The 24,092-nt window shown below is 40.1% G+C and overlaps 1 protein-coding gene across 3 annotated transcripts in view; it reads left to right on the forward strand.

Moving 5' to 3' along the window:
- The window catches only part of LOC136877208 (sodium/hydrogen exchanger 9B2), a 186,316-nt gene that overhangs the window by 22,660 nt on the left and 139,564 nt on the right, over positions 1-24,092 (forward strand). For all 3 annotated transcript variants that reach the window (XM_068228763.1, XM_068228761.1, XM_068228762.1), the window contains exons 2-5: positions 1,472-1,544; positions 4,485-4,814; positions 10,030-10,212; positions 23,408-23,583. In XM_068228763.1, coding sequence (XP_068084864.1) covers positions 1,472-1,544; positions 4,485-4,814; positions 10,030-10,212; positions 23,408-23,583 — 762 coding nt within the window. The remainder of the gene's footprint in view (positions 1-1,471; positions 1,545-4,484; positions 4,815-10,029; positions 10,213-23,407; positions 23,584-24,092) is intronic.

Consider the following 24,092-nt stretch of genomic DNA (forward strand, 5'->3'; position numbering starts at 1 on the left):
TAAATTTCAACGAGGGTGGCGGCCTTGTGGGCACACATGATGCAGGATCTATTGCAGACAACAGAAAATAGACTTCAAGGCAGCTGACCCGGCTGACCAAACCCGGCGAATACCAACAAATAACATGTTCACAAATCTGAGACTTATAGTGCCTCTGTTTCATACGTCTATATAAGTAAAATTACTGCTAGGGGCAGCTTGGTGGGTCCTTGGCAAGCATAAAGAACGGGTCTCTCCTCTACGCTACTCTGGTATCGTTTCAAGTCTTTTTTATTATATTTTTCACATGGTGAACTCAACACGATACTGCCAAATTATAACTGAAAATCCTTGAGGACATATTTCTATGTAAATTACGAATTCCCTTGTTCCTACTTGAAAGTTTTGTACTTCTAGAAACATCATCTCTAATAGTCTTTCCTTATGAAACAATTGCATGATATATACTAACCATTATTGCCAAATAACCCAACTGTAGAAATTTAAGATATAGGGACAATGTAATTTATGTCAATTTTATTACTTTCAGATCAAATGAGAGAAAAATACCACATAGATCAACTTAGAAATACTGCGATGCATCTGATACGAGTACAGTAATCTGTATCAATGCAGCCTTTCTACCAGTCCACTTTGGGCAGCGACCAGCAACCCCCCTGTGATCCACTGTTTCAGCCAGTAGGACTTCGACGATTTTTCTTTGGGCATTTCCACAAACACACTTCTTCTTCACAATAAATCACAACACGTTCTGAACATAAAGCGTACGCGGACAACAGTTTGCATCGAAAGGGAGGTGCAGGTCATATGGGTTGTGCAACATAGTTAGACGTTGACTGGTTCTCGCATATGCCTTAGGAGGTCTTCGAGCTCAAATTGTTTCTTGTTTCTCCTCATGGAAATTTCCCTAGAACTGTTTCTGGTGACTTCTGAGAATTCCCATTTTTGTTCGTGGGGTAAACAGGTATTAAGAAAAGAGAAGATAATTCTGTCGAGCACACTAGCTACACTATAATGCACTGGAAGAAAATCGGCTTTTTTAAAATACAGTCAAAAGGCATCAAATAGGCAGTTATACTCTAAATAGGCACAAACCCCTGAAATAGGCATTTATAGGCATCATAAAACAGCTAAAAAGACCCTAAAACATATTTATATCTCAAAAGCGTACGTTTCTCAACACAGGAATAAAATAGGCAAATAGGCAAATTCCCATCTCTAATTAAATGTTAGCAAAGGCACAATGGCTGTTCCACTGTTGACACTTCTTCCTTTTCAAGAGGTACTTTAATACACGAGTTCCAGTTAAGAGTTGAAACTCAACAGCATTTTGGAGTGGCAAGCGAAGCTAAACGGATCTGCATGATGTTTACACATAAACAATATTTGTAATGCTTCACTTCCCACATTTTTGTTTTGTATTGGAAGTAATTTGAGGTAGAGTGTAGTATAACTTGTGTTCTTCTTACAGGTGTACCTGTGAGGGATGAGCATACCAATATTGACTCTGCCCACTCAGAAGAAGCCCAAGGTGCTGAGAAGAAGTAAGTAGTTGCTTCCAAACAGACTTTGATCTGCTTTGACAAAAGAGAGATGACTTAACGATGCAAGTCAAAGAAGAAATTGCCATCTGAGCATTTTCTTGGCTGCTGCTGTCAAAACTGTCAATGATAGAACTCTCGTATGTGTGGAAGAATCTTTGAGCATAAAGAGCTCTACACAAAAGTCTGGGATGGTATATCTATAAAAGATACCTTCAAAGAGCATTCTTATATCTGTGTTTTCTATAAGAAGAAAAGAAAGAAAGCATATTTCCAGATTAATCAAGTAATTCTTATAAAATTTGATTATTTATTAATATCAGTAAGGTTGCTAAGATAAGAACAACTTTGCAAATATCATCGTTTTTAGTGAAAGCAGCAGGTGGCACTTATTTGATCTGACATATGATAGGATACATCTTAACCCTTTGCAGTCCAATTTTCTGTCACATGTTCCAACAGTCTGGTCCAAATTAATTTTGCACATTTATACCTAGTCAGATTAAACTCAGAATTTTTATAAGTAATTATAATTATATTATTATTATGATTCTTACTGTACATTCTATTGCATAGGAATTAGTTTCCATAATAATTTTCGTTGTCAGTGCAGGAGTAAAATACAACATGCAACGTAATAAACTGATAGTTTTCTGAAGTGATGAATAACTTAGTCTAGGTGGTTCACTGTCATGAAATGTTACATTCTGGCAAACACTATTGCCGTTTGCATTCCCATTTGTATGTGTGGAAGTATGTTCAGCATCACTTTTACTGACATTATCAACCCTGACGTGAGAAGCGTCGTCATTGCCGTGTGCCGTATCCCCTCCTCGACCCCGGCCCATTAGCGTGTCTTCTTGCTTTTGTAGCAGTCACAGGAACTTCCTCTTCTGAATCTTCAGAAACAGCATATGATGGTCTGGGATCATTCTGCGTTTTTTTACGCACAGGTCCAGTCGCTGAAGTTTCACTTGCAATGCTGGAGTTCACTACACCTTCATCTTCACTTGACAGTTCTCTAAACTCTTCGTTTAATTCAAATAAATAATCATTGTCACTGCTGTCTAAATAAACGTGCATATGTATTTCTTCTTCATTCATATTTGCTGATTTTATATCGCATATTCAAGCGAGACAATTCGCATTCACAGATAAACACGCCTAGTACAGCACGTGTGCAACACTACTCACTGTAAACACGGGTTACCATGACGAGACACGGCTACATATATCTCGTATTATATCCATGGAGATAACAGAACTGTTTCTTTTGTGCACAAAACTTTGCTCTAGGAACTCCAGGGATATTGATTGACCTCAATCAGGTCAAAGAACTTCTCATGTAGAACGAAACATAATGTGAGCTCGACGTTGGACCGGAAAAGGTGAAGACACCCAGGACTTGTTCAGTTGGTTTTTGAGGGAACTGTAGATTAGAGCAGATGTAGGATGCAGCAGTTATGTAGAAATGAAAAGGTTAGCACAGGATAGGGTGACGTGGAGAGCTGCATCAAACCACTTCATGCCAGGAGTGTCTGGGTGGTGATGATGTGAAACCTGATGTCGGCACCTAGCCTACTCCTGTCAAGTAACATCAGACATCTATAACGTCCCCATCCGACGGACGAATCACCACCCATACTCCATATGAACACTGCGTAGAAGTTTGGACGAATACGCAATCTGGTCGTTAGAAATTGTGTACCACCTGCCGGCCAACCAACGCTGACTTGATGATTCTGCCCACCAGGAGGAAAACAGCTGATGTCATCTACAAGGAGATATTTTTCAGGCCCATCACTGTAAATGGGAAACCGAGGCAGTTTGTTAGTGACTGTGATATCTACAAGATGGCTGGAGTGAGATCATTAGTAAATGAAATGGCGTATGGCTTTTAGTACCGCAAGTGTCCGAAGACGTGTTCAGCTCGCCATATGCTGGTCTTTTGATTTGATGCTCGTAGGCGACCTGCGCGTTGTGATATGAGGGTAAAATGGTGATGAAGATGACACACCCTCAGCTCCCGTGCTAGCAAAATTAACCAATGATAGTTAAAATTCCTGACCCTCCTGGGAATCAAACCCGGGACCCCTCTGACCAGAGGCCAGCGCGCTAACCATTTAGCCTTGGAGCCAGACAATTAGTAAAATGTACACTTCTTTTTAATGTGGTATGTAAACTCACTTCAAACATTGATACGGGAAGACTTTTGTCTGGAGCGTGGCATTGTATGGACGATAAGTAGCTCAGAAAGAAAGATAATGGAAGCTTTTGAAATATGGTGTTACAGAACAGTGCTGAAGGTGAGATGGGTAGATTGATACTGAATTGAATTGGTGAGAGGAGATCGATTTGGCTAAATTTGACGAGAAGAAGAGATAGAATGATAGGACACATCTTAAGACACCCAGGACTTGTTCAGTTGGTTTTTGAGGGAAGCATAGGTGGTAAGAATATGACAAGCAGATTAGAGCAGATGTAGGATGTGGGCACAGGATAGGGTGGCATGGAGATCTGCATCAAACCAGTCTATGGACTGATGACTCAACATGTGAACTCATTTGATAGATCACTATTAAGGTTCACCAAGTGTTTCATCGAACATGCACCGATCGCATTACACATATATTTACAACCTTTCCAGTATGGAATAACATTCGAGTCCACAGAAAATGAAAATATTTATTTGTTGAATTTCTAGAAAAATGATTTGTGTAAGTAATAATTAATAGTTAATGATGGCTAGTTGCCTTACTCCCCTACTGTATACCATATGAAACCTGAGGGTCTGCTGGGGCTCAGTTTGTCACAACAGTGGACTCTCAAGGTACAGGAGATGTACCTTGAGATTCCATCATATGCAGAAGCTGATACAAGTGGACTCGAGAATTGGCTTTGCACCGGAGAAATTTTGAATGTCCAACCCTATTTGTGTTTCAGGTTGGATGGTGTTGGGAAATGGCTGAACTCTCGTGTTGGCCCCGCTGTTCTCTGTCCGACCCTCAGCTGGCCTCTGCAAGTCGTCACAGCTATTCTCTTTGCCTTACTGCTGTGGGGAGCTGCATATACTCTACTTAAAGAACACGTAGCTCCAGAATCTAACTTATTCAGGCTTGCCATGCTATTTGTACTTGCATACCTCGCAGGCCAGTTGGTAGGACTGTTGAGGTTACCACCACTGCTAGGGATGTTGCTGGTCGGCATTGCAATGCGCAACCTCGGTTTCTTCAGCATGTCGGGAGCCTATCTGGAAGTGGTGTCTATACTCCGGTAAGAAACCTGCTCACGCTCGCACCAGATTATAGTACATGCTTATACAGGATGCGGCAGAAACCATTTTATTTTTACACCATTTATTTATTTATTTATTTATTTATTTATTTATTTATTTATTTATTTATTTATTCAAAAGAACACAATTGTTGGCACATGTCACTTCAGGTGTCCACCATTGTTCGCGATTCAATCTTCTGCACGAGCACACAGATTTGTCATAACCTTGTGAAGAGTGTTGTCTGTAATGGCCTTGATTTTGGCGTGAATGTTGCTGGCTTGTGGATTTGAGAAATGCACACAGAAAGTCATCACAAGCTGATAAATCCAGTGAACAGGCTGATGAGCACGACTGTCATGGACGCTCTAGATGTGTCCTGTTGAAACCACGACGACTGTACAGTACTGTCACCTGCGTCATTCTCAAAGAAATACGGACCAAGAATACCCCGTACAGAAATGCCACACCACACAGTCACTTTTGTGCTATGAAGTGGTCGATCGTGAATCAGCTTAGGATTGCTAAGCGCGCAGTACCTAAACTTTTGCTTAATCACATTGCGTGACAAATGAAAATGGGCCTCTTCAGACATCACGAGGTTGTTCATGAAATCAGGTTGAGTGTTTTTTCATCATCTCCGGAAGCTGTGTACAATTTTGTACACGTGCCTGCAGATCTCCGGACAATAATTTTTGTGCCACTTGTAGCTTGTAAGGATGGAACTTCATTTCCAGATGAAACATCTATCGTACACTTCTGTCAGAGATGTTTAGGACTTGTGAATGTCGACAAACAGATCGTGTTGGCCTTAGCTCGAAAGCAGCTGTTACTCTTGTGATGTTGTCCAGGGTGCAAACCGTACGTTGTCTAGCAGAGGACTTCTTGTTTGTTACAAATGCTGTTGCTCTAAACTGCTGGACCGATCTCGTAATTATCTTCCGGGATGGAACTTTATAATTTTGATCAAAGTTAAAATTATGTCGAAACGAACACTGCATTCGTGTGACACTATCACCACTTTTGAAGAACGTTTCAATTACAAATGCATGATGTTCATGTGATCACCGCTCCATACTGATTGGAAGTGCTTTGAACCGCACTATACCCTGGTACGAACACCAACACTCTACAACGCCATGTCCAATAATGGCGTGGTATTTAAAATGGGTCATTGTTTCTGACGCACCCTATACCGTACATCTTTTGGGCATGAATTGAGAACACTTTTGAAGTCAAAGGCTGGAGTATTAGCCCTATATTTATTTTTTTATGGCCAATATTCCTCTGTGGCCAGCATTACCATACTAGTAATGGTATACAGCGGCAGATTGTCTGTACACATGTCCAGCTTTCAGTGGGTCGAGCAAAGAAATTTCATTCAATCAAAGAACATAGATTGGATCACTAGGGCAATTAAGGAATGGACGTCATAAGATTTATGTGATTTTCTCAACAGTACCAAATCATAACTAGAAGCTTGTCTATTGATTAGAGATTTTACTTTTTGCATGATCTCATCCATTATTGTTATGAAGAAAACCATCTAGTAGATTCTGGTTTGTTTGTGAGTTTCTTGATTTTGTCGGTTTTGTTTCTTAGGTCTTCCACTGTAATTTGTAGTTCATCCATATCTTCCTTGATTTCTGTAATCCACTTAATGTTGCACTTACTATTCCATAATTTTTCTATTCTCCTGATGATCCTGTTCTCTGGTGTCCTGATTAGATGTCCAAAAAATGAGATGCGTTTCTTCCTGATTGTGCTCATTACTTGTTCTATTTTCTTGTAGACTGTTTCATTAGAAGCTACTCTCCATTGTCCATCTTTTTGGTACGATTTGTTGATGCACGTTCTAATGATTCTTCTCTCTATCTTGAGTATTTTGTCTATTTGTGCAGTGTTAGTTATTTTGAAGATGGTTTTGCTAGCGTATGTTATTTCTGGTTGAGTGACTGTTTTCTAATGTTATAATTTTGTTGCTGCTGACGGCCCTTTTTGTTGTAGGTATTCTTGGTGACAGTTTATTTATTCTGTTATGCCATGCTGGCTTTTCATTGAGGTTATATATTATGATTTCTCCCAGATATTTAAATTTATCTACAATTTTGATTTCTTGGTTTTCCTATAGCAATTTTGTTTATGAGTGGTGGGTCAGTAAACATGATTACTGTCTTTTCAAAAGATATTCCAAGACCAATTTTCTGTGCTATTTCCTGTAGTGATATAACTTTTTGTCTGGTTTCCTGAATATTGTTGGACAAGAGAGCAAGATCATCAGCAAAACCTAGGCAATTTAAACTTATGTTGTATTTGGGTCTTCCAATTCGGATGTTCTTTGGGTTACTCTTGTACCATTCCAAGGCACAGTTGAAGAGCAGTGGTGACAAGCAATCTCCTTGTCTTAAGCCTGTTTTTATGATGAATGGCTCACAGAATTCCCCTCTGAACTTGACTTTTGATTTAGTGTTGGTTAAGATGAGTTCTATCAATTTGATTAATTTTGGATGGAGCCTGAAATTTCTTAATATTTTCAACATTGTAGGTCTATGGATACAGTCGTTTTTTAAAGTCCACGAAGGTTATTGCAAGAGGTTTGTTTTGCTTCTTGTAATATACTATGGTTAATTTTAAAGTGATGATTTGTTCTGCACAGCTTCTCCAAGGTCTGAAGCCTTCTTGGTATTCACCTAATTCTTCCTCTAGTTGCTCTCTGATCCTCCTGTATAGGATTCTGGTGAAAATCTTGTATGTGCAGTCTAAGAGAGAGATACCTCTGTAATTATCTGGATTGCTTTTATCTCCTTTTTTGTGGAGTGGGTGGATTATGGCTGTGGTTCAAAGTTCGGGGAACTTTTCTGTTATCCAGATTTTTGTTAGGGCCATGTGTAAGGATGTTCAAACTGTATCACTGGCATATTTCCACATTTCTGCGAAAACTTGGTCTTCTCCGCAAGCCTTATCATTTTCCAACTCTTTGAGTGCTGTTTCCGCCTCTTGGATTGTTGGAGGATTTATGAGTTCAGGCGAGGTTTTGATGGGTGTGTCTGTATTAATTGCTAAAAGTTCCTGGGGTTCTTCACAATTCAAAAGTTTAATGAATGCTTTTGCCATGATTTCGGCATTTTCCTTGTCATTATGTGTAGTTTTTCCATCCTCACTTTTCAGCATTAATGTGGGAGGGGCAAAGTTTTGTACTTGTCCTCCAAACATTTTGTAAAAGTCTCTGGAATTCGTTTTGTGGTAGTTTTCTTCTATTGAGTTGATTAGATCTTTCTGTGATTGTCTCTTGGTTTGCCTGATAATGTGTGTGAACTTTTCCTGATATTTTTGAGGTTGGTTGCACTTTCTTCCGTTTTGTGTGTTTGAAATTTTAACCATGCCTGATGTCTTTCTTCATGAATTTTGTCACATTCTGAGGTCCACCAGGCATGTCTGAGATTGTAGAGTCCGAACAGAAATTTTTAACTACTGTTGATATTTTCATGCAACTAACCTAAAAAAGAAACTTCTGATATGAAACTATAAATACAGTACCTCAAATAGTGATGTATTAGCCTAAGCCCCTAACTTTCTAAGTATGTAGAGGAAAAATTCACAATCACTGTACTTTTAGTTTCATAAAAATATCATAAAAATGACCAAAGATACAAAAAATTTCAATTAAATTTGCAGAGTGAAACCACAATGCCTACTGGGTAAGAAATTAGCATCAGAGGGAGATTTAAATAAGCAATGGTGAATGGGTTAAACTGAGATTATTTTTAAAATATCAAGTATTATTTTTTCTTTTCTTTTTTTCTCTCTTTTTTAGGGCAGTGTATTTAAATATCACTTTAAATATTAACACATGAATAACTACTTCCTATGAAGGTTGACGATCCAATTCATCGTGATTACTCACAGAACAACAGCTCAGAAGATTCCAATAGAAGTCCGTCCATACCAGTGGCACAAATCTTTCTGTTTATCTAATTCGTCCATCAAGTTCTTTAGTTTTCCTGCTTTAAGTAGAGAATTAATATTATAAGTTGCAATGTAGTTGATCTGATCTTATTTGATCCTGTTCTTATGTGCTGGCATAGGAATGGGTGATTGCCAACGCTCCGATTCGTTGATGTTTTCAAGGTGTCTATCCACCGAATCCGATGTAGCCTTCTCCTGCTTTCTTGGACAGGACGGTGGAATTTTTTTCCTAAAAGACCTTTCCATGGTTGACTTTCGAAGGTAGTTAAGCTTGGGTGGAGCAAGCTCCAATTTACAATTACGGTTGTTAACCGCAGAGGGACAACCGCAGATGTTCAGGGTTCTGGGTTGGCATTTCCTCCTAACCCAATGAGGTATGGTTTTCCCGCCAATACTCGGGTGGCTGATTGCAGTGATTTCCCACCGGGCGATGGGGTCGCCACGTCCGTACACAACGGAGCAAGCTTGCCATGCCAAGCTGCTCTTGGCAGTTGCTTACCTGAAATGTGCGAGCTAGTAGATTGCATTCCCGTAACCATTTGAGACCCGTTTTGACCTCAAATAAGACCAAAGAAACATAAAAGCAAATAAAAACAAACAGGTTACTGCAAGTACGGAGAACCAGGATGGGAGACACAACGAGCAAAAGGGACAGACAGTTCAGTTCTTACTCTTTTTTTTTCTCCTGATGATCTGGTAAAACATTGTGGTTTTGAATCCTGGATCTTCTCATTAATGCTGGCCACTTTCACTGATTCGGTTCTCCCTTGATATGCCACATGCCCATTGTAGCATTTTCATTTCTACCATCTCCAGCCTTCTTTCAGAGATTTTTGTGATTGGCTGTTATTTATCGTATGGCTCTTACACGAAAATTCAGTTGTTCGGCAGTTGTGATAGCTGGTTTATACGACTTACCTTCGCTTCTTGTCACAAGAGAAATATTTATCCTTGTTTGTTTATTTATTAACTAATTTATTTATTTACATAGAACTGAAATATTATAGTGCATAATTATGTTAGTACCTACATTTTCATAATCTTATTGCAGAAGTTTCTTAGGACCACACAGCACTTTTTCTATTAATTTATATGCTTGAAATAAAAATGCAGTAAATATTGTTCAGACTGAAACCAATTGACTATTTTCCCACTCCCTTTGGTGGAAATGAACTGTGGAGTGTCCCCATTTGCCCATAAAGCCAGAGCCCCTATAGTAATGTATGATTTTTTTTCTTTCTTTGGCAGGAACGTAGCCATGGTTGTGATCTTAATCAAGGCTGGCCTGGGACTAGATGCAGGAGCTCTTAGAAAATTGAGCCTTGTTGTTCTCCGCTTGGCTTTCATTCCCTGCCTTGTGGAAGCATCTACAGTTGCGGTGGTTTCTCACTTCGTGATGGGACTGCCATGGCTCTGGGGCATGCTCTTAGGGTGAGTGAATTAAGGTGTCCATTACATTAGAATTCGACTACCTTTTTGAGAATGAAGAAGTTGTCATTTATTTGATCTGCCCCAACTGTGATGAGTTTTATAAAATACAGTAAAACATTGTTGAGGTGTTTCTGTCGTGAACAACAAAACAGAACGTGTTAAGTGAGAAAACGTACTACTGAATATACAAATAAAAACTATCTAACAGGGATATGGAAACACTAGATACGATTTTTTCCGACATGAGGGCATTTTATATCATGTATCCGTAGATATAGTGAAAACCTTATCTATCATTGCTAAAAATGAGAGGAAAGTATTAAAAGGTGTGAAAAACACAAGAGAACAAATATGAAAACTTTTCCTGCTGGGGTTTATAAAATAAAGTGCAATGAAAGGTGTTAAAAACACCAAACAACAAATATGAAAACACGTGCACGGGGGCCAGTCACACTCTTTCTAAAACAAGTCTTAGTAGAAGTAGCAGGTTATTAAACATTATTTTCTGGTTACAGTCTTAGATAATGAATTGGAGATTACACTCGACCATGTGCGACCGGGAGGAATGTCTTTGGCTGCCATTTTTAATAAACTTCTTGCAACTTGAATGATCAGGTACACTTTCTGACAGATCTTAATTTTTTTCTTTATTAGTAAGGAATTTCACGACTTTTTCCATATCCATAACTAGGCTATCAATTTCACACGATTTTATGTTCTTAATCCGGATGTAGGCTACCGTATCACACGACAAATATTTGCTGCAGTTCACTGTGAAATTCAAGCACAAACTGTTGTTATTCAGCAATCTCGCTGGTAACTGGTAAGCAAAACTGAAGATGCCTGACGCTCCTCGAAGGTGCAAGTTATATTGTGAAGTTAAGGAATTCAAGGTCTTTTCTCATAATTACGCAACTGTGGCGATGGCTCTTACCCGAGTTGGAAATCGCGTTTCTTTCACAAAGGATGACAAATAACTTTTTCAGGGCTAGGAAAAATGTGATCATACGAAGCGGTAATAGGGAAAATTCATGTCGCAATAAGTGAGGTATTTTTATATAGATTTAATACCATGAGAATTGGGACTTTGAATTCATGACGTGCTAAGTGGGAAAATGTGTTAATGAGGAACGTGCTAACGAGGTTACACCGTAATCGTTTGTGATTTACAGCCAGAGCTAACAAGTTTTAGAGGAATGTGCTACCGGTACAATAACAGTTACTCTTCTTGTTGAAGTTTTAAATCGGCTATTCTGAATCATTTCTTAGGTTTTTTGTGATAACATGGGATCTGGAGTAGGGGTGGTACAAAAATTCAGTAGGATACCAAGTTACTGATGGTTTTCGTTCTTTTTAATTGTCAAATTGTGAGGCATGTCCCTGCCTCTGCAGGTGGCAGCTGGAGTACAGTATCAGGTATCAGCATTAATTTGATAAGTAAAACTATTTTCTCAGATGAATAGGGAAGTTTCATTGTGGGTGTCGTGAGTGTGCAAACACATTTTAGTGGAAACATTACATAACAGGGGTCTGGAATATGCTGTGAAAGGACGAGAAACTGCCGGCACAACAAAATGGTGTAATCAGAATAGAAGGTTCTCTTGTTAACTAGCAATCATCAAGGAGCTACATCATGAACTTCTGCAACTACAATCTGTGGGGACACAGAGAAATTCCTGGCTTAAAGATTTGTGCCACTGGTATGGATGGACTTCTATTGGAATCTTTTGAGCTGTTGTTCTGTGAGTAATCACGATGAATTGGATCGTCAACCTTCATAGGAAGTAGTTATTCATGTGTTAATATTTAAAGTGATATCAACAGTAGTTAAAAATTTCTGTTCGGACTCTACAATCTCGGTCTAGAAAGCCAAGAATAGCGGCCGAGAGGATTTGTCGTGCTGACCACACGACATCTCGTTATCTGTAGGCCTTTGGGCTGAGCAGCGGTCGCTTGGTAGGCCAGGGCCCTCCGGGGCTGTTGCGCCATGATTCCACTTTCCTTAGGAAAGAAACCTCTATAATGTCAGCAATATCATTTCCTCATTCTGAATTACATATGCTGGCTAGGTCTTGCTACAAATTACGAGTGCAGGCAGATGATAGCTCACGAGATTTCAAAATAAACGTACATACCTGTAAATAGCTCACGATATTAGTCTATTCAAATAATATGCCTTGTATATTTTGTTGGGCTTCTAGCGGTTCGCGATGTATAGCGTTTTTTAGTGGCACAGAAATTGACATATTTTGGCAACTAGACAATAATAGTGACTTTGGCTAAGAGAGAGACATTTCATCTCCATCCACATGGTAGCCAGTGAAGGCGCAAGAACAACCGCTGTACCCCGTAAAGGTGAGATACAAATACATTTTATTAGATTTTCAAGAAAAATTTGATCAAAATAATAATCTACGGCGGGCATTTCCTGCTCGACGACAATAACGGGGGACGGGTTATTTTACAAACATCATTACAAAATAAAAGAATTCATTCCATATCAATATGCTCAAAACATTTTGATTTAAGAAGATACAGTTTTTTAAAATTAAATGAAGCAGAACTGACAGATTTTCTGATTACTGAAATTATTGATTTAAATGATGTGCTTGTTGGATGTTGATTGATTGATCACCCTTGGCTGCAAGTCTTGTGGGCGTGCTCTAGATTGTTGACCAGTTGTGTCTCACGTGCTGAGGCTGGCCACTCCGGACTGCAAGTATTGACCTCGTGGAAAAAACTGTGACACACCGAACAGCACACAAGCAAGAAGTTTCCATCGAAAGCAAATGCAAACGGCAAAACGTGATTAATGAGAATCTTCTCGACGTACCTGTATCTTAATTGTGAATGTACCTGTATCTCCCCGTTGGTATACCCTGTCCCTTCTCTCAGGTGACCTCATGTTCAGGACTCCACATACTCATTCCAATGTTCATGTGCCTGCACGAAATGAAGACTGTCTCTCCGGTGTTGTGGTAAAAGTGCTCGTCCTCTCACTGGATATCTGCTTCATGCAGCCTCCTCCTGACTGTGTTCTCACTCAGAGCTTCGCAGTTAACCTGCATCAGACTAATGCTGTAAGATGTTGGTTCCTCAACACTAGGAGCCTCAGAAAAGTGATCTTGCAAGACAGAAATGCACCTTCTTCTTCTTTTCTTCACGGGGCCTCTAAATATTAGTTCCTAATTAGCGTCGACCTCTAAGATCTTTTGATACCGTGTTTTTCCTTCATTCGCACCTAGGTATACCTGTTCCCTTCACAAAGCTGCAGGTTGATCTTATTGGGTCTTCTTGGATTTTTTCTCTCTCTTCACCTGGTAGCCCTAGAGTGGAGAGTCTGATTCTACCCAGCACCTCACATTCAAAAAGTATGTGTTCAGCTGCTTCCTCTGCTTCTTTCTTCATTGCATTTTCCTACATATGTTTTCTCTTATTACTCCAATTCTATGTAGGGTAGGTGTCTTTTCAAATGGCAGTGTCCTGTCAACAGTCCTACTACCCATCTTATATTTTCTCTGCTGAGTTTCAACAGTTCTTTAGTATGCTTCTTGTTTGGTCCTTTTATCAGTTCTTTTGCAAGCATGCATCGTGGAGTATTTTTCCAGTTTTCCATTTCTTTCTTTTGTACCCATTTTTCTATGTATTGTCAGGCTTGTCCATAGGAAATCTCACATACAGGTTCTTGGCCTACAAAATGTGTTTCTGCCCCTTTCCTGGCCAGGTTATCTGCCTTTTCATTTCCTTCTCTACCTGCATGCCCTGGTACCCATATTATTTTGACAATGTTGTACTTTGAGAGCTTCAGGAGAAGTGAGTGGCAATACCAGGCATTTCTGGCTGTCTGTAAAAATGAAAATGTTCTTATTTCTATAGTTCATTTTCAGATTTTCTTCAAGACATGTTGTGATAGCTATCATTTCAGCCTGAAAGACTGTAGTGTGTCTGCCCAGGCTCATCTGGATTGATCTCTCAGGTCTTCCCCCGTTGATCCCTCCTCCTGTCATCCACAGTCTTTGAGCCATCAGTCCACCACACTATATCTTCTTTTTCAGTATTCCATCTGTTGATATCCCAGTCTTCTATTTTTATTATCTGGGTCTCAGGCGGTTGTACTTTGGTATCATATGATCAGAAGGCATGTGTAGAACTTCCTCTGTTATTACTCTGTTAATTTTAGTGTCCTAGATTGGGTCTTTGCGCACTCTGATTGTGCCAATATATATGAACTCATTCTAACCTGTCCTTTTATGAAATTGCATATTGATGGGAGGTCTATTAAAGTATTCAAGGCTTCTGTCGGCGTAGTTCTCATAGCCCCAGTTATGGCTATGCATGCCATTCTCGGTAGGCTATACAATCTACTTTTGACTTTTCCTTGACTTACTTTCTGCCACTAGATGATTGCAGCATAAGCCATCAACGGTCTAATGATCATTGTACATATCCACATTACCAGTGATGGTCTTAGGCCCCATGTCTTCCTGACAGCTCTTACATGCATACAGCAAGTTCTTGGCCTGGGTTATGTTCCTTTCTATATGTGGATTCCAGGTTAGATTTTTATCTATCACTGCACCTAGGTGCAGTGCCTGTTCTTCCATATATATCTTGCCCAAAGAGCTTCAGTGATCTCTTTCCCTCTAATATTCTCCTTCTTGTAAAAGAGACCAGAGTTATCTTGTTCGGGTTGTTCTTCCCGACACCAGTTCACCACAAGGTTGAGTGATTTTTGCGTGAAGTTCTGGATAACACTCATACCCTTACCTCGTACCACAATCACTAGGTCATCTGCGTATCCTTGTGTATAGAAACCTTGTTTGATCACAGCCTCGGGTGGCCCTAACCGTCAGCGTTTCTTCAAACAGGGTTGCTTTTATCTTCCTTCTGTCTAACATGGATTTAATCCATTTGATGACGGTTTTACTCACCTTGCTCTTTTCCATTGCTTTGATCATAGAGTCGTAGGTTGTATTGCTGAAGGCTCTTTCTGTATCTAGAAATGCTGCCATTGCAATATCTTTATATTTTTTTTTTTTTTGCTAGGGGCTTTACGTCGCACCGACACAGATAGGTCTTATGGCGACGATGGGATAGGAAAGGCCTAGGAGTTGGAAGGAAGCGGCCGTGGCCTTAATTAAGGTACAGCGCCAGCATTTGCCTGGTGTTGCTGTGAAAATGGGAAACCACGGAAAACCATTTTCAGGGCTGCCGATAGTGGGATTCGAACCTACTATCTCCCAGATGCAAGCTCACAGCCGCGCGCCTCTACGCGCACGGCCAACTCGCCCGGTCTTTATATTCTAGGCTTTCCTCTAGTTTACAAACCAACTGGTGGAGTGCTACTTCAGTGGACCTGCCAGGTCTATATGCAAACTGATTTTGATGTAATGTTGAGTTCAGTTGCACCGTTCTTCTGATATATTTATCCAGAATTTTCTCCATTGCTTTCAGCATGAAGGAGGTTAAATATAATGGTATGTATGCTTTGGCTTGGGCATATTTTGCCCTTCCAGGCTTAGGTATGAATACAGCTTTAGCTTCCAACCATGATTTTGGCTCGTGCCGTAAAGCTAGACTAGCTCTGAAGAGGTCCGCCAGGGCATTGACGAGTATCTCCCATCCTTCCTGTAGAAGTATCGGAAGTATCTCATCTGGCTCCGGAGCCTTTATAGGGTGAAACGTGTAACCGTCCAGGCTTCTCCAGCCCTACTAATTTAATATAATATCATTTTACGCGATATCACTAGATATCAAGTTTATCCGCCATCAGGAATTATTCGTAATAATCATATTTTAATTTCAATCATTTGTAATAAGGCTTTTTGAATCACATTGTATATATTAGAACATCTTTTATTATTTAACTTATTATTCATATTATAGATCGGAATTCATTATGTACTGTAAATATCGTCAATATGTTGAGACATAGTTGTTGTCATTTCATCTCATACTTGTGTATACGGAAAAGGCTATTCTTGAGCGGGGAAATTGCATGACTCACTTGGGTTTAACTCATGAGCCAAGGCTAGTAAACAGCGACCCGCGCGCGAGGCTTGCAAGCTGGTCAGCTACATCATCGCCACGCCTACTGGACTTGTCAAGAAAGAAGAGAAGGGGAGTTGATAAATCGATCTACGAATCAGATACTTCGTTGTATATGAGTTTTGAGATTGAACTGTTACCAAGAGTGGGGGTGAGCCCGGTTATATAGAGATTCTCAGCACGAGAACGGCATCTAACAACCTAACTACAACTTCTTCTGGCAACCTAACTAGTATTAGAACATCTACTTTGAACGACGTTATTGATTTTTGAGACAGTGTGTGGTCGCTCCGCGACATAGTTATTTTTGTACAATGTGTTATCGCTTCGATACAGTACTTAGCTGCGTTTATGTTATCGGATCTACGTGAAACGAAACAAGCTTACAGCTTGTGTTATATTCAGTAAATCTTGTGGACGAAGAACTATGTTTAGTTCAAGTCTACGGAATTTGGTACAAGTCTGTACCGTATAAATAGTATAGCTCAGTTGGACTGAGATTTCTACTAATATGGAAAAATTCATATCTCTGAATTTTCTCCTCTTACGATCAACGCTGATCAGTTTTTACAAGTGTAGGGCCAATGTCTAATTTAAAGACTAGGCAATTAGGGAGTGCTAGTCCAGATAGCCTGTACCACATCAGAGAAGGAAGGAACGATGCCCAAGGAGCAAATTCTACATCGAGAAGAAGAGAACGAGTAACCACAGAAACCCGATGACTTCAACGAAAGCTGCAATTGGTGAGCTTCAATTAGATAAAGCAAGCAATTAGTAAATTCAGTAAAGTAAATTCTAAATCCCTCCCGCTTTAAGGAACTTTTCCGATTCATCTCATTTTTTTGTATAATAAATTCATTTGTATTTTATATTGCGTTAATTTTCTTTCTTAAGTGATACTTAATGGTTAATTATTTAAAATCCTACCCCTGTGATATAAGTATAAGTCTCTATGCTAGTAAATATAAATTTTGGTTTACAGTTCTGTTTAAAACTGTAACCCTGGCGCCCAAACATCACATAGAGAAATGGGAAACCATGGAATGTTAATTGTTTCTATTTGCGTGGCAATTTACGGGCAAGCCAGAAATAGTTTATTTGATATTCATGTGTCCCAAGGTAATAACTTTCATCTCCCCAAGTGTCTTGATGAGGAGAGCGAACAGTTACAGACGTGTCGATTGCCCATTTTACATTGTTGTATTTTATAATTCTGTTGGCATAGTTCCAGTCTGCTCTTCGAGCTCCAGTCTCTGTTCCAACCGTTTCTTCTTCTGTCATCTCCTCAGCCTCAGGAAAGTGACATGTCATTAGCATCTGCAGCGTGTCCTTCCCCGCCTGAGTCAACGACCCATCTGGTTTCTCCAGTGTCCACACCTGATTTATATGGGTTGCTTACAGAACCTTCTGGAGCCTTGCTGTTTCAGTGTGTGATTTCACTTTCTCACAGAACAATCTCCAAGATTTTCATTTTGCTTTCCGTGTCTAGGTTATACTCAGTGAGTTTCCTGTGATATACGTCCCACATACAATTTCTAGATGATATTCTATACAACATCCTAACCTCGTTTTTCATTTTGGCTAGTTTGTTTTGTTCCACCCCCTTACTTTTTTGGTGTTTTTCTTTTCTTTGAGAGGGCAGTTGTCATGGAATGAGTCTATAATGGCCTCTTCTAATAGTTCCACTGCCTCGTCCAATTCTTTCTGTCCTCTCACGTTAGTTGGAATTTTTTGTACAGCCTTCCCTAGAACTTCTCTGTATTTGTTGCAGTTAGTTCTTTTTGGGTCTCTGTACATCTCAATCCTACATAGTCTCGCATCTATTGCAAATTGGATGTGCTGGTGGTCTGCCAGCATCTTCCAGTCTTTAATAAAGTTTGCAATATGCGTAGTGCTTAGTGCAATGTCTATTAGGCTTGTTTCCTAGGTTTAGTATCGTCAACTCGGTTCCAGTAATAAACTAGTAAAGACTCGCCTCTTGCATTGCTCTACCTTTCCTCTTTGCATTGCAAATTAGCTTCTCAACTTCTTCTGATGGGGGCAGATTAGTTGAGTCATATGGGAGTTCTCTGGGACTTTCCCAATTTCCAAGTTTTATCTTGGCTGCCACTAAGTCCTTTGAACAACGTTCCTGCAACAGAAGGCATTTTAGTTTTCTGCTCACAAGTAAACATTTCTAGGCATATTCAATGTAGTATCGTACATTAGCTTACCTTCAGATTACGCCAGTCCTGCTACTCTGCCCTTAACTACCCAGGGCTCTTGTATAAGAGCCACATCGATAGCCTCGGACTTGAACTTCCTGATGAAATTGGCAACAGCTGATTTTTTTATGTTGTAGGTTGGCCTGTAGAACTTTCAGTACCATCCTTGCCAATGCTAGGTTTTGTTTTTCCTTTAATTACTTGAAATTTGATCTGCCCAAGTCCAAGCTTGGCCTTAAGGCCTCTCTTCTTGAGCAAAACAAAATCTCTTTCATTAAGGGCCTAAACAATTGTCCTTCCTGTATCATCAGGAGTTGTTGCATTCAGCACTCTCCACTCTTTCATCGGAAGTGCACCTAGAACAGCCTGAACCACGTATGATGTTTCTGAAAATGTTTCACAGCTCATTGAATACGCTGCAATGGCCTATTCATATGACTAAAACCGCTGCCCACAAATTTTTTCCTTTGTCTTACGGAACAGAAAGAAGTCACATGGGGCCAGGTCAGGTGAATAGGGGAATGAGGTAACACTCGCACTTTTTTCTGCCCTGTGCGCAGATACATTGCTGTGATGCAGCAGAAGGTGCCCACTCTTGGACTTCCGGTGTTATGGCAAGGATTTTGGGAAGACAGTCATTCAGTACCTTTCAGCATTGGTTCCTCCCCTGGAAAGCACCACAGAATTTTTATAGCATGAAACAACACCACTTCACTTTTGCCTCCTTTTGGCTATCTGTCAGGGAATGTGGCACCCAGCGGGCACATTTCTGGGTAAGGCCTAAATAATTCTGATCGATGGTCTGCGCTGCTGTTGACCCAATATTCAGGGTCCCTTCAACGTCACTAAATGTAAGATGGGGATCATCTTTAATCATTTTCCTACCGGGCGAGTTGGCCGTGCGCGTAGAGGCGCGCGGCTGTGAGCTTGCATCCGGGAGATAGGGGGTTCGAATCCCACTGTCGGCAGCCCTGAAGATGGTTTTCCGTGGTTTCCCATTTTCACAGCAGGCAAATGCTGGGGCTGTACCTTAATTAAGGCCACGGCCGCTTCCTTCCAACTCCTAGGCCATTCCTATCGCATCGTCGCCATAAGATCTATCAGTGTCGGTGCGACGTAAAGCCCCTAGTAGCAAAAAAAAAAAATAAAAAAAATAATTTTCCTCACAGAATGAATGTTTTCCTGAGTCACAGCTGGGAGACTGGGACGAGGTTCATCTTCAATTGACTGCCGACCCCTTGAAAACTCGCGAAACCACTTTCCAACTGTGGCCATAGAAGAGGAAGCCTCACCAAAAACACACAGCAAAGCAGAATATCATTCTTCGCCACTTAAATTCTTTTTATAATCACAAAAAAAACATTGCCCGAAAAATTGCAGCACGACAGATCCATCTTGCACCGTGTGACTCGGCGCTGTGGAGGAATCAACGCTGGGAGGAGTTGCGTGTGCATGTTCCATGGTTGAGAAACATTGCTCTTTCAAATGAAAGCAATCCCATTGTCCTCAGAATTACGGTATATGAGCTGCTAAAAACTTTTGGCATAGCCTTTGTAGGAGACGTATTCGAAACCTCTGCTACATAGCCCTAGCTACAGCCATCATTCATCAGTACTGCCACTTTCTCAGAGTCCATGCGACTTAAAGGCATGTTCCTGAGTTGTTTATGGCTCAGAAACTTATATACTGGTCAATCAGCATCCAAAGTGCAAGAGTGACTGCAATGCTGAAATAGTGGTATTCATAATTTGCACGAAATGTGCCGGAGCACTCACCATTGTTTGAATGGGTTACAGTATTGAATTGAAAAGCTTTCCGTTGTTCTCGTTCAGTAATGTTCATAGAACACTACCCAATCAAAAATATTGGAAGAAAATGTGGTAATCGTATTCAGTGTAGAATTTTTTCTGAGCTGTGTGCCAAAATATAATGTGTTACGCATTTTTTTGGAGGGCAGTGTAATTACATCATTGAAATCAGCGGCCATTTCTGAAGATAGTAGTGTAATTTGTTTGGTAATCATTCCAGGTATTTCTGTGGACCATAGAGGGAACGAAGCATGAGGGCATTAACCATAGTTTAAATAAAGTCTATGGAAAAATTGATATCTTTAACATAAACATGGAAGCTTTATAATCAGGGGAGACGTCTTCAGTGAAAATCCAGACCAATAGGTCTTGTAATTATACAGAGATTTGATAATAGGTTAGTCTTAACAAAAGATCCCAAAGCAGAGGGAATGTAATTTGATTCGAAGAAGAAGCCTTAGCTTCTATAACAAAGTTACCTAGTAAGTATCGCAAACCCTAAACCACAATATGCTATTAACAGTTCAGAATAGCCTCAAAGCCCTTTAGTTTATGTTACATTAGCAGAGATGACTTTATGTCAAACATTACCTAGTTAACAACTTCTGCTGATGAAAAAGCTTGAACAGCTTTCACACTTGCGATCCCGCTGTAATAGAGGAACCATATTGCAAAGATGGATGAAAAGATCCAGAAAATATACAGGGGCCATGCTACACAGCTGGGGAGAATGAAGATTTATGAAAAATGCAGAGAACCAAAAATGAAGTCAGACGCTGAAAAACAACTCAAGCAATCCTAGAAAGAATAAGACGAAAGATAAGACCTAAGGTGCCATAAGGCCCGATGATGCAGCCGTACTATTTGGTGACTAAGAAGTTATAATCCAAAAGAAAGGTAGAGAAATTTAGAAAAAGTTGCCAGAAAACAAAGTGAATAAGGGAACGAGGGTACATTTTAAAAAGTGCCCCATTAAGGGAGAAAACCTACACCTAAGTCTAAAAATAATTTGCAGGAATCTTCCCTTTGTCACACATAGATAACCTTTTGATGCCATCAGCATCTCCCGAGGGACACCTCGTCAGTTACACTCACAGTATTTATAGAGAGGTTGTCTGATACAAAGATGTAATGTGTTTGTGGAATGAAAAGTCATCTGATTGGTAGATAACTTTTAAGACTGTGGTGACAACTTGAAAATAACACTAAAACAGCTGGAGAGTGATCAGGTTACCAAACCTCCAAACATAAACATTAGTTACGGTACATAACATTACGTAGCACTAGAGACATATTGTCAAAATAAATACAGTAAGTTTCTCTCATCGCTTGGCCTCGCGTTGACAGTTCAGGTGTTGATCTGTCGCTCCAGCTGTTGTTGCTTCCACAAGTGTACACGGAACAGGAACGATGAACGATAATTATGTCTTCTAGAGAAGTTGTTAGGCGATTTAGATGTACGCACTCCACATAGAGACGCCGTGTGGAAACTCGTAAACAAATTGAGAGAAACTGGTTCTTTACTCCATAAGAAGCGAAGTGTTAAAAACATGTACTTAACAAGGAAAAAGTAAATGAAATCACAGAAAGATTAGAACATACGCCTACAAGACGACGTGGGCAAGAAGACTTACGGGCTACGAAAATGTTAAAATTGAAACCGTACAGGTACACGAACTGCATCCACGTGATCATGATAAGTGGGTATATTTTTGTAATTGGATGTTGCAAAAATTTGATGATTAAATAATTGATTCACACTTAATATTTTTCTCTGACGAAGCATGGTTCCATTTACCCGGGTATGCAAGAAATCCTCACATGTTGGAGGAACTGAAAGAACATATCCGAAGAGAAATAGCATCAGTTATGGAAGACGAACTTGTGCGTGTGAATCGGAGTTTCCTAAGACGACGCCAGAAATGTTTGGATGCAGGAGGAGAACATTTCCAACGTCTCCTGTCATAAGGTACGAGCAAATTCTCGTAATTTTTAAAATTTGAATTGTTATCTCATGTGATGCACGAATAAAGTGAGCGAAGTGCTGTCCTTGCTGCCGAGCGGGAAGTGATGAGTCAAGGAGAGGCCAACGAGAGAAATTCACTGTACAACTTCATGGATATGGTATAGTTCTGAGAGGTGTTTGTAGCACAGCAGCGGCAGTTCAAACTTAGTTCAAGAGAGCTCCCGGTAGTGTGTTCAATTGAACATTTGAAACATATGTGCGAACAAATATCCACCTACTCGCTGAACAAGGGTCTATGTTTGCACTTAGAGCAACTTGCAACAGCTGGGTACACTTCTGAAATTATAAGCAAGTTGCCCTTAAATCTTAGAGCCAAAGTCTATGTTAAATTTGCTTCCTGTTCGAATGATGCCAGCAGTGAAACAAATTGAAAATGGCTCTTCATGCTTACTCTAGTCAAGAGGTTATTATTAAAAAATAGACTTAGAATCACCCAGAGGAGCACGACAGGCTTCGGCAGCCGGCACAATTCCTATTCTCACCGCTAGATGGGGGCTTCATTCCATTCCTGACCCAGTCAAATGATTGGAAACAGGCTGTGGATTTTTATTTTTTTGCACTTGCAGTCAGACAAGGGTGTAAAGTTGTCTCAAAGTGATGTACAGAGTTAGACGAAAAACAGATGCAAAAATAAAGTAACGTAAGTGGCGTATACATTAGGAAATCCTTGAACACACTACTTTCATTCCAGTTCTGTCACCAAGAACATGATAACTGGTGAGACCTGGTTCTGATGTATCCAGATAATCTGTGAATTACAAAGAAATAAAGATCTGCAAGATGTACACAAAGGAGGAGCACCATATTTTCTGTTTAAACCTAAAACAACAGACTCTGTGTCTACTCAAAGTGACATTATTTTTAGAGAAAAATGTTAACTCAAAAATATGTTATTCTTTCTTATATATATTCATTAGTGTGTGCGTGAGTGTAGCATTGTGTTAGATTTATGGAACAAGAGGATGTTATTTCTTACTGTGTAGCCTCGCTTTGTGGACTACAGTGGGCTTGATTGCCGTTTTTCTAAATACATGTAACACAGGCGTTACTAGAGAACCATTTGGTGGCTACTAGTTGACTTACAGTCGATTGTGTGCTCTTTCTTCCAGATTTGTACTGGGAGCAGTATCTCCAGCCGTAGTAGTACCGTCATTACTTTCGCTCAAGGACCGAGGTTATGGTGAAGACAAGGGAATTTCCACCTTGGTGATTGCAGCTTCCAGTATGGATGATATTTTCGCAATATCTGGCTATGGCGTCATATTGGGCACCATCTTTTCGGAAGGTGATCTTCTAAAATACTGAATGAAACCTAGATGTAACGCTAACATTTCTGTCTGCCTGGATCACAATCTCCCAGCCTGGTTTGTTCTGGGGAAACGTGGCTACATGACAGTGGGAGAGCCAATCTTAAATTATAACTTACAAAGTTGATGCCACATGGCTGCCTGCTAGTCAGTTTTAATGTTAAGTTTTACTCTAGCCCTGCTAGATGGCAGAGGAAACCAAATCTCTCTTGGTGTCTTTGGCTGAGCTTTAATGAATTCTGTCAGGTAAACTCCAAATGTGTCACCAGACATGGGGTGTTTAGTAGACTTTTATTCTTCCTTAAAAATATCTGTTTATCTTTTCCGGATTTGAACCCGTTTTCTTGGGATACAGAGGTCAACACACTACCACTGATCCATGGGGACAGCTTGGTGGGGTGGAGAATGAAGATCAATGCAGAGAAGGGTACAACCATGGTGATGTCCAGAGGAAAGAAGTGGAATGAAAATTGGAGGCAAAGATCAA

The sequence above is a fragment of the Anabrus simplex genome, chromosome 7 (assembly GCF_040414725.1).
Source record: "Anabrus simplex isolate iqAnaSimp1 chromosome 7, ASM4041472v1, whole genome shotgun sequence".
Taxonomy (NCBI): domain Eukaryota; kingdom Metazoa; phylum Arthropoda; class Insecta; order Orthoptera; family Tettigoniidae; genus Anabrus; species Anabrus simplex.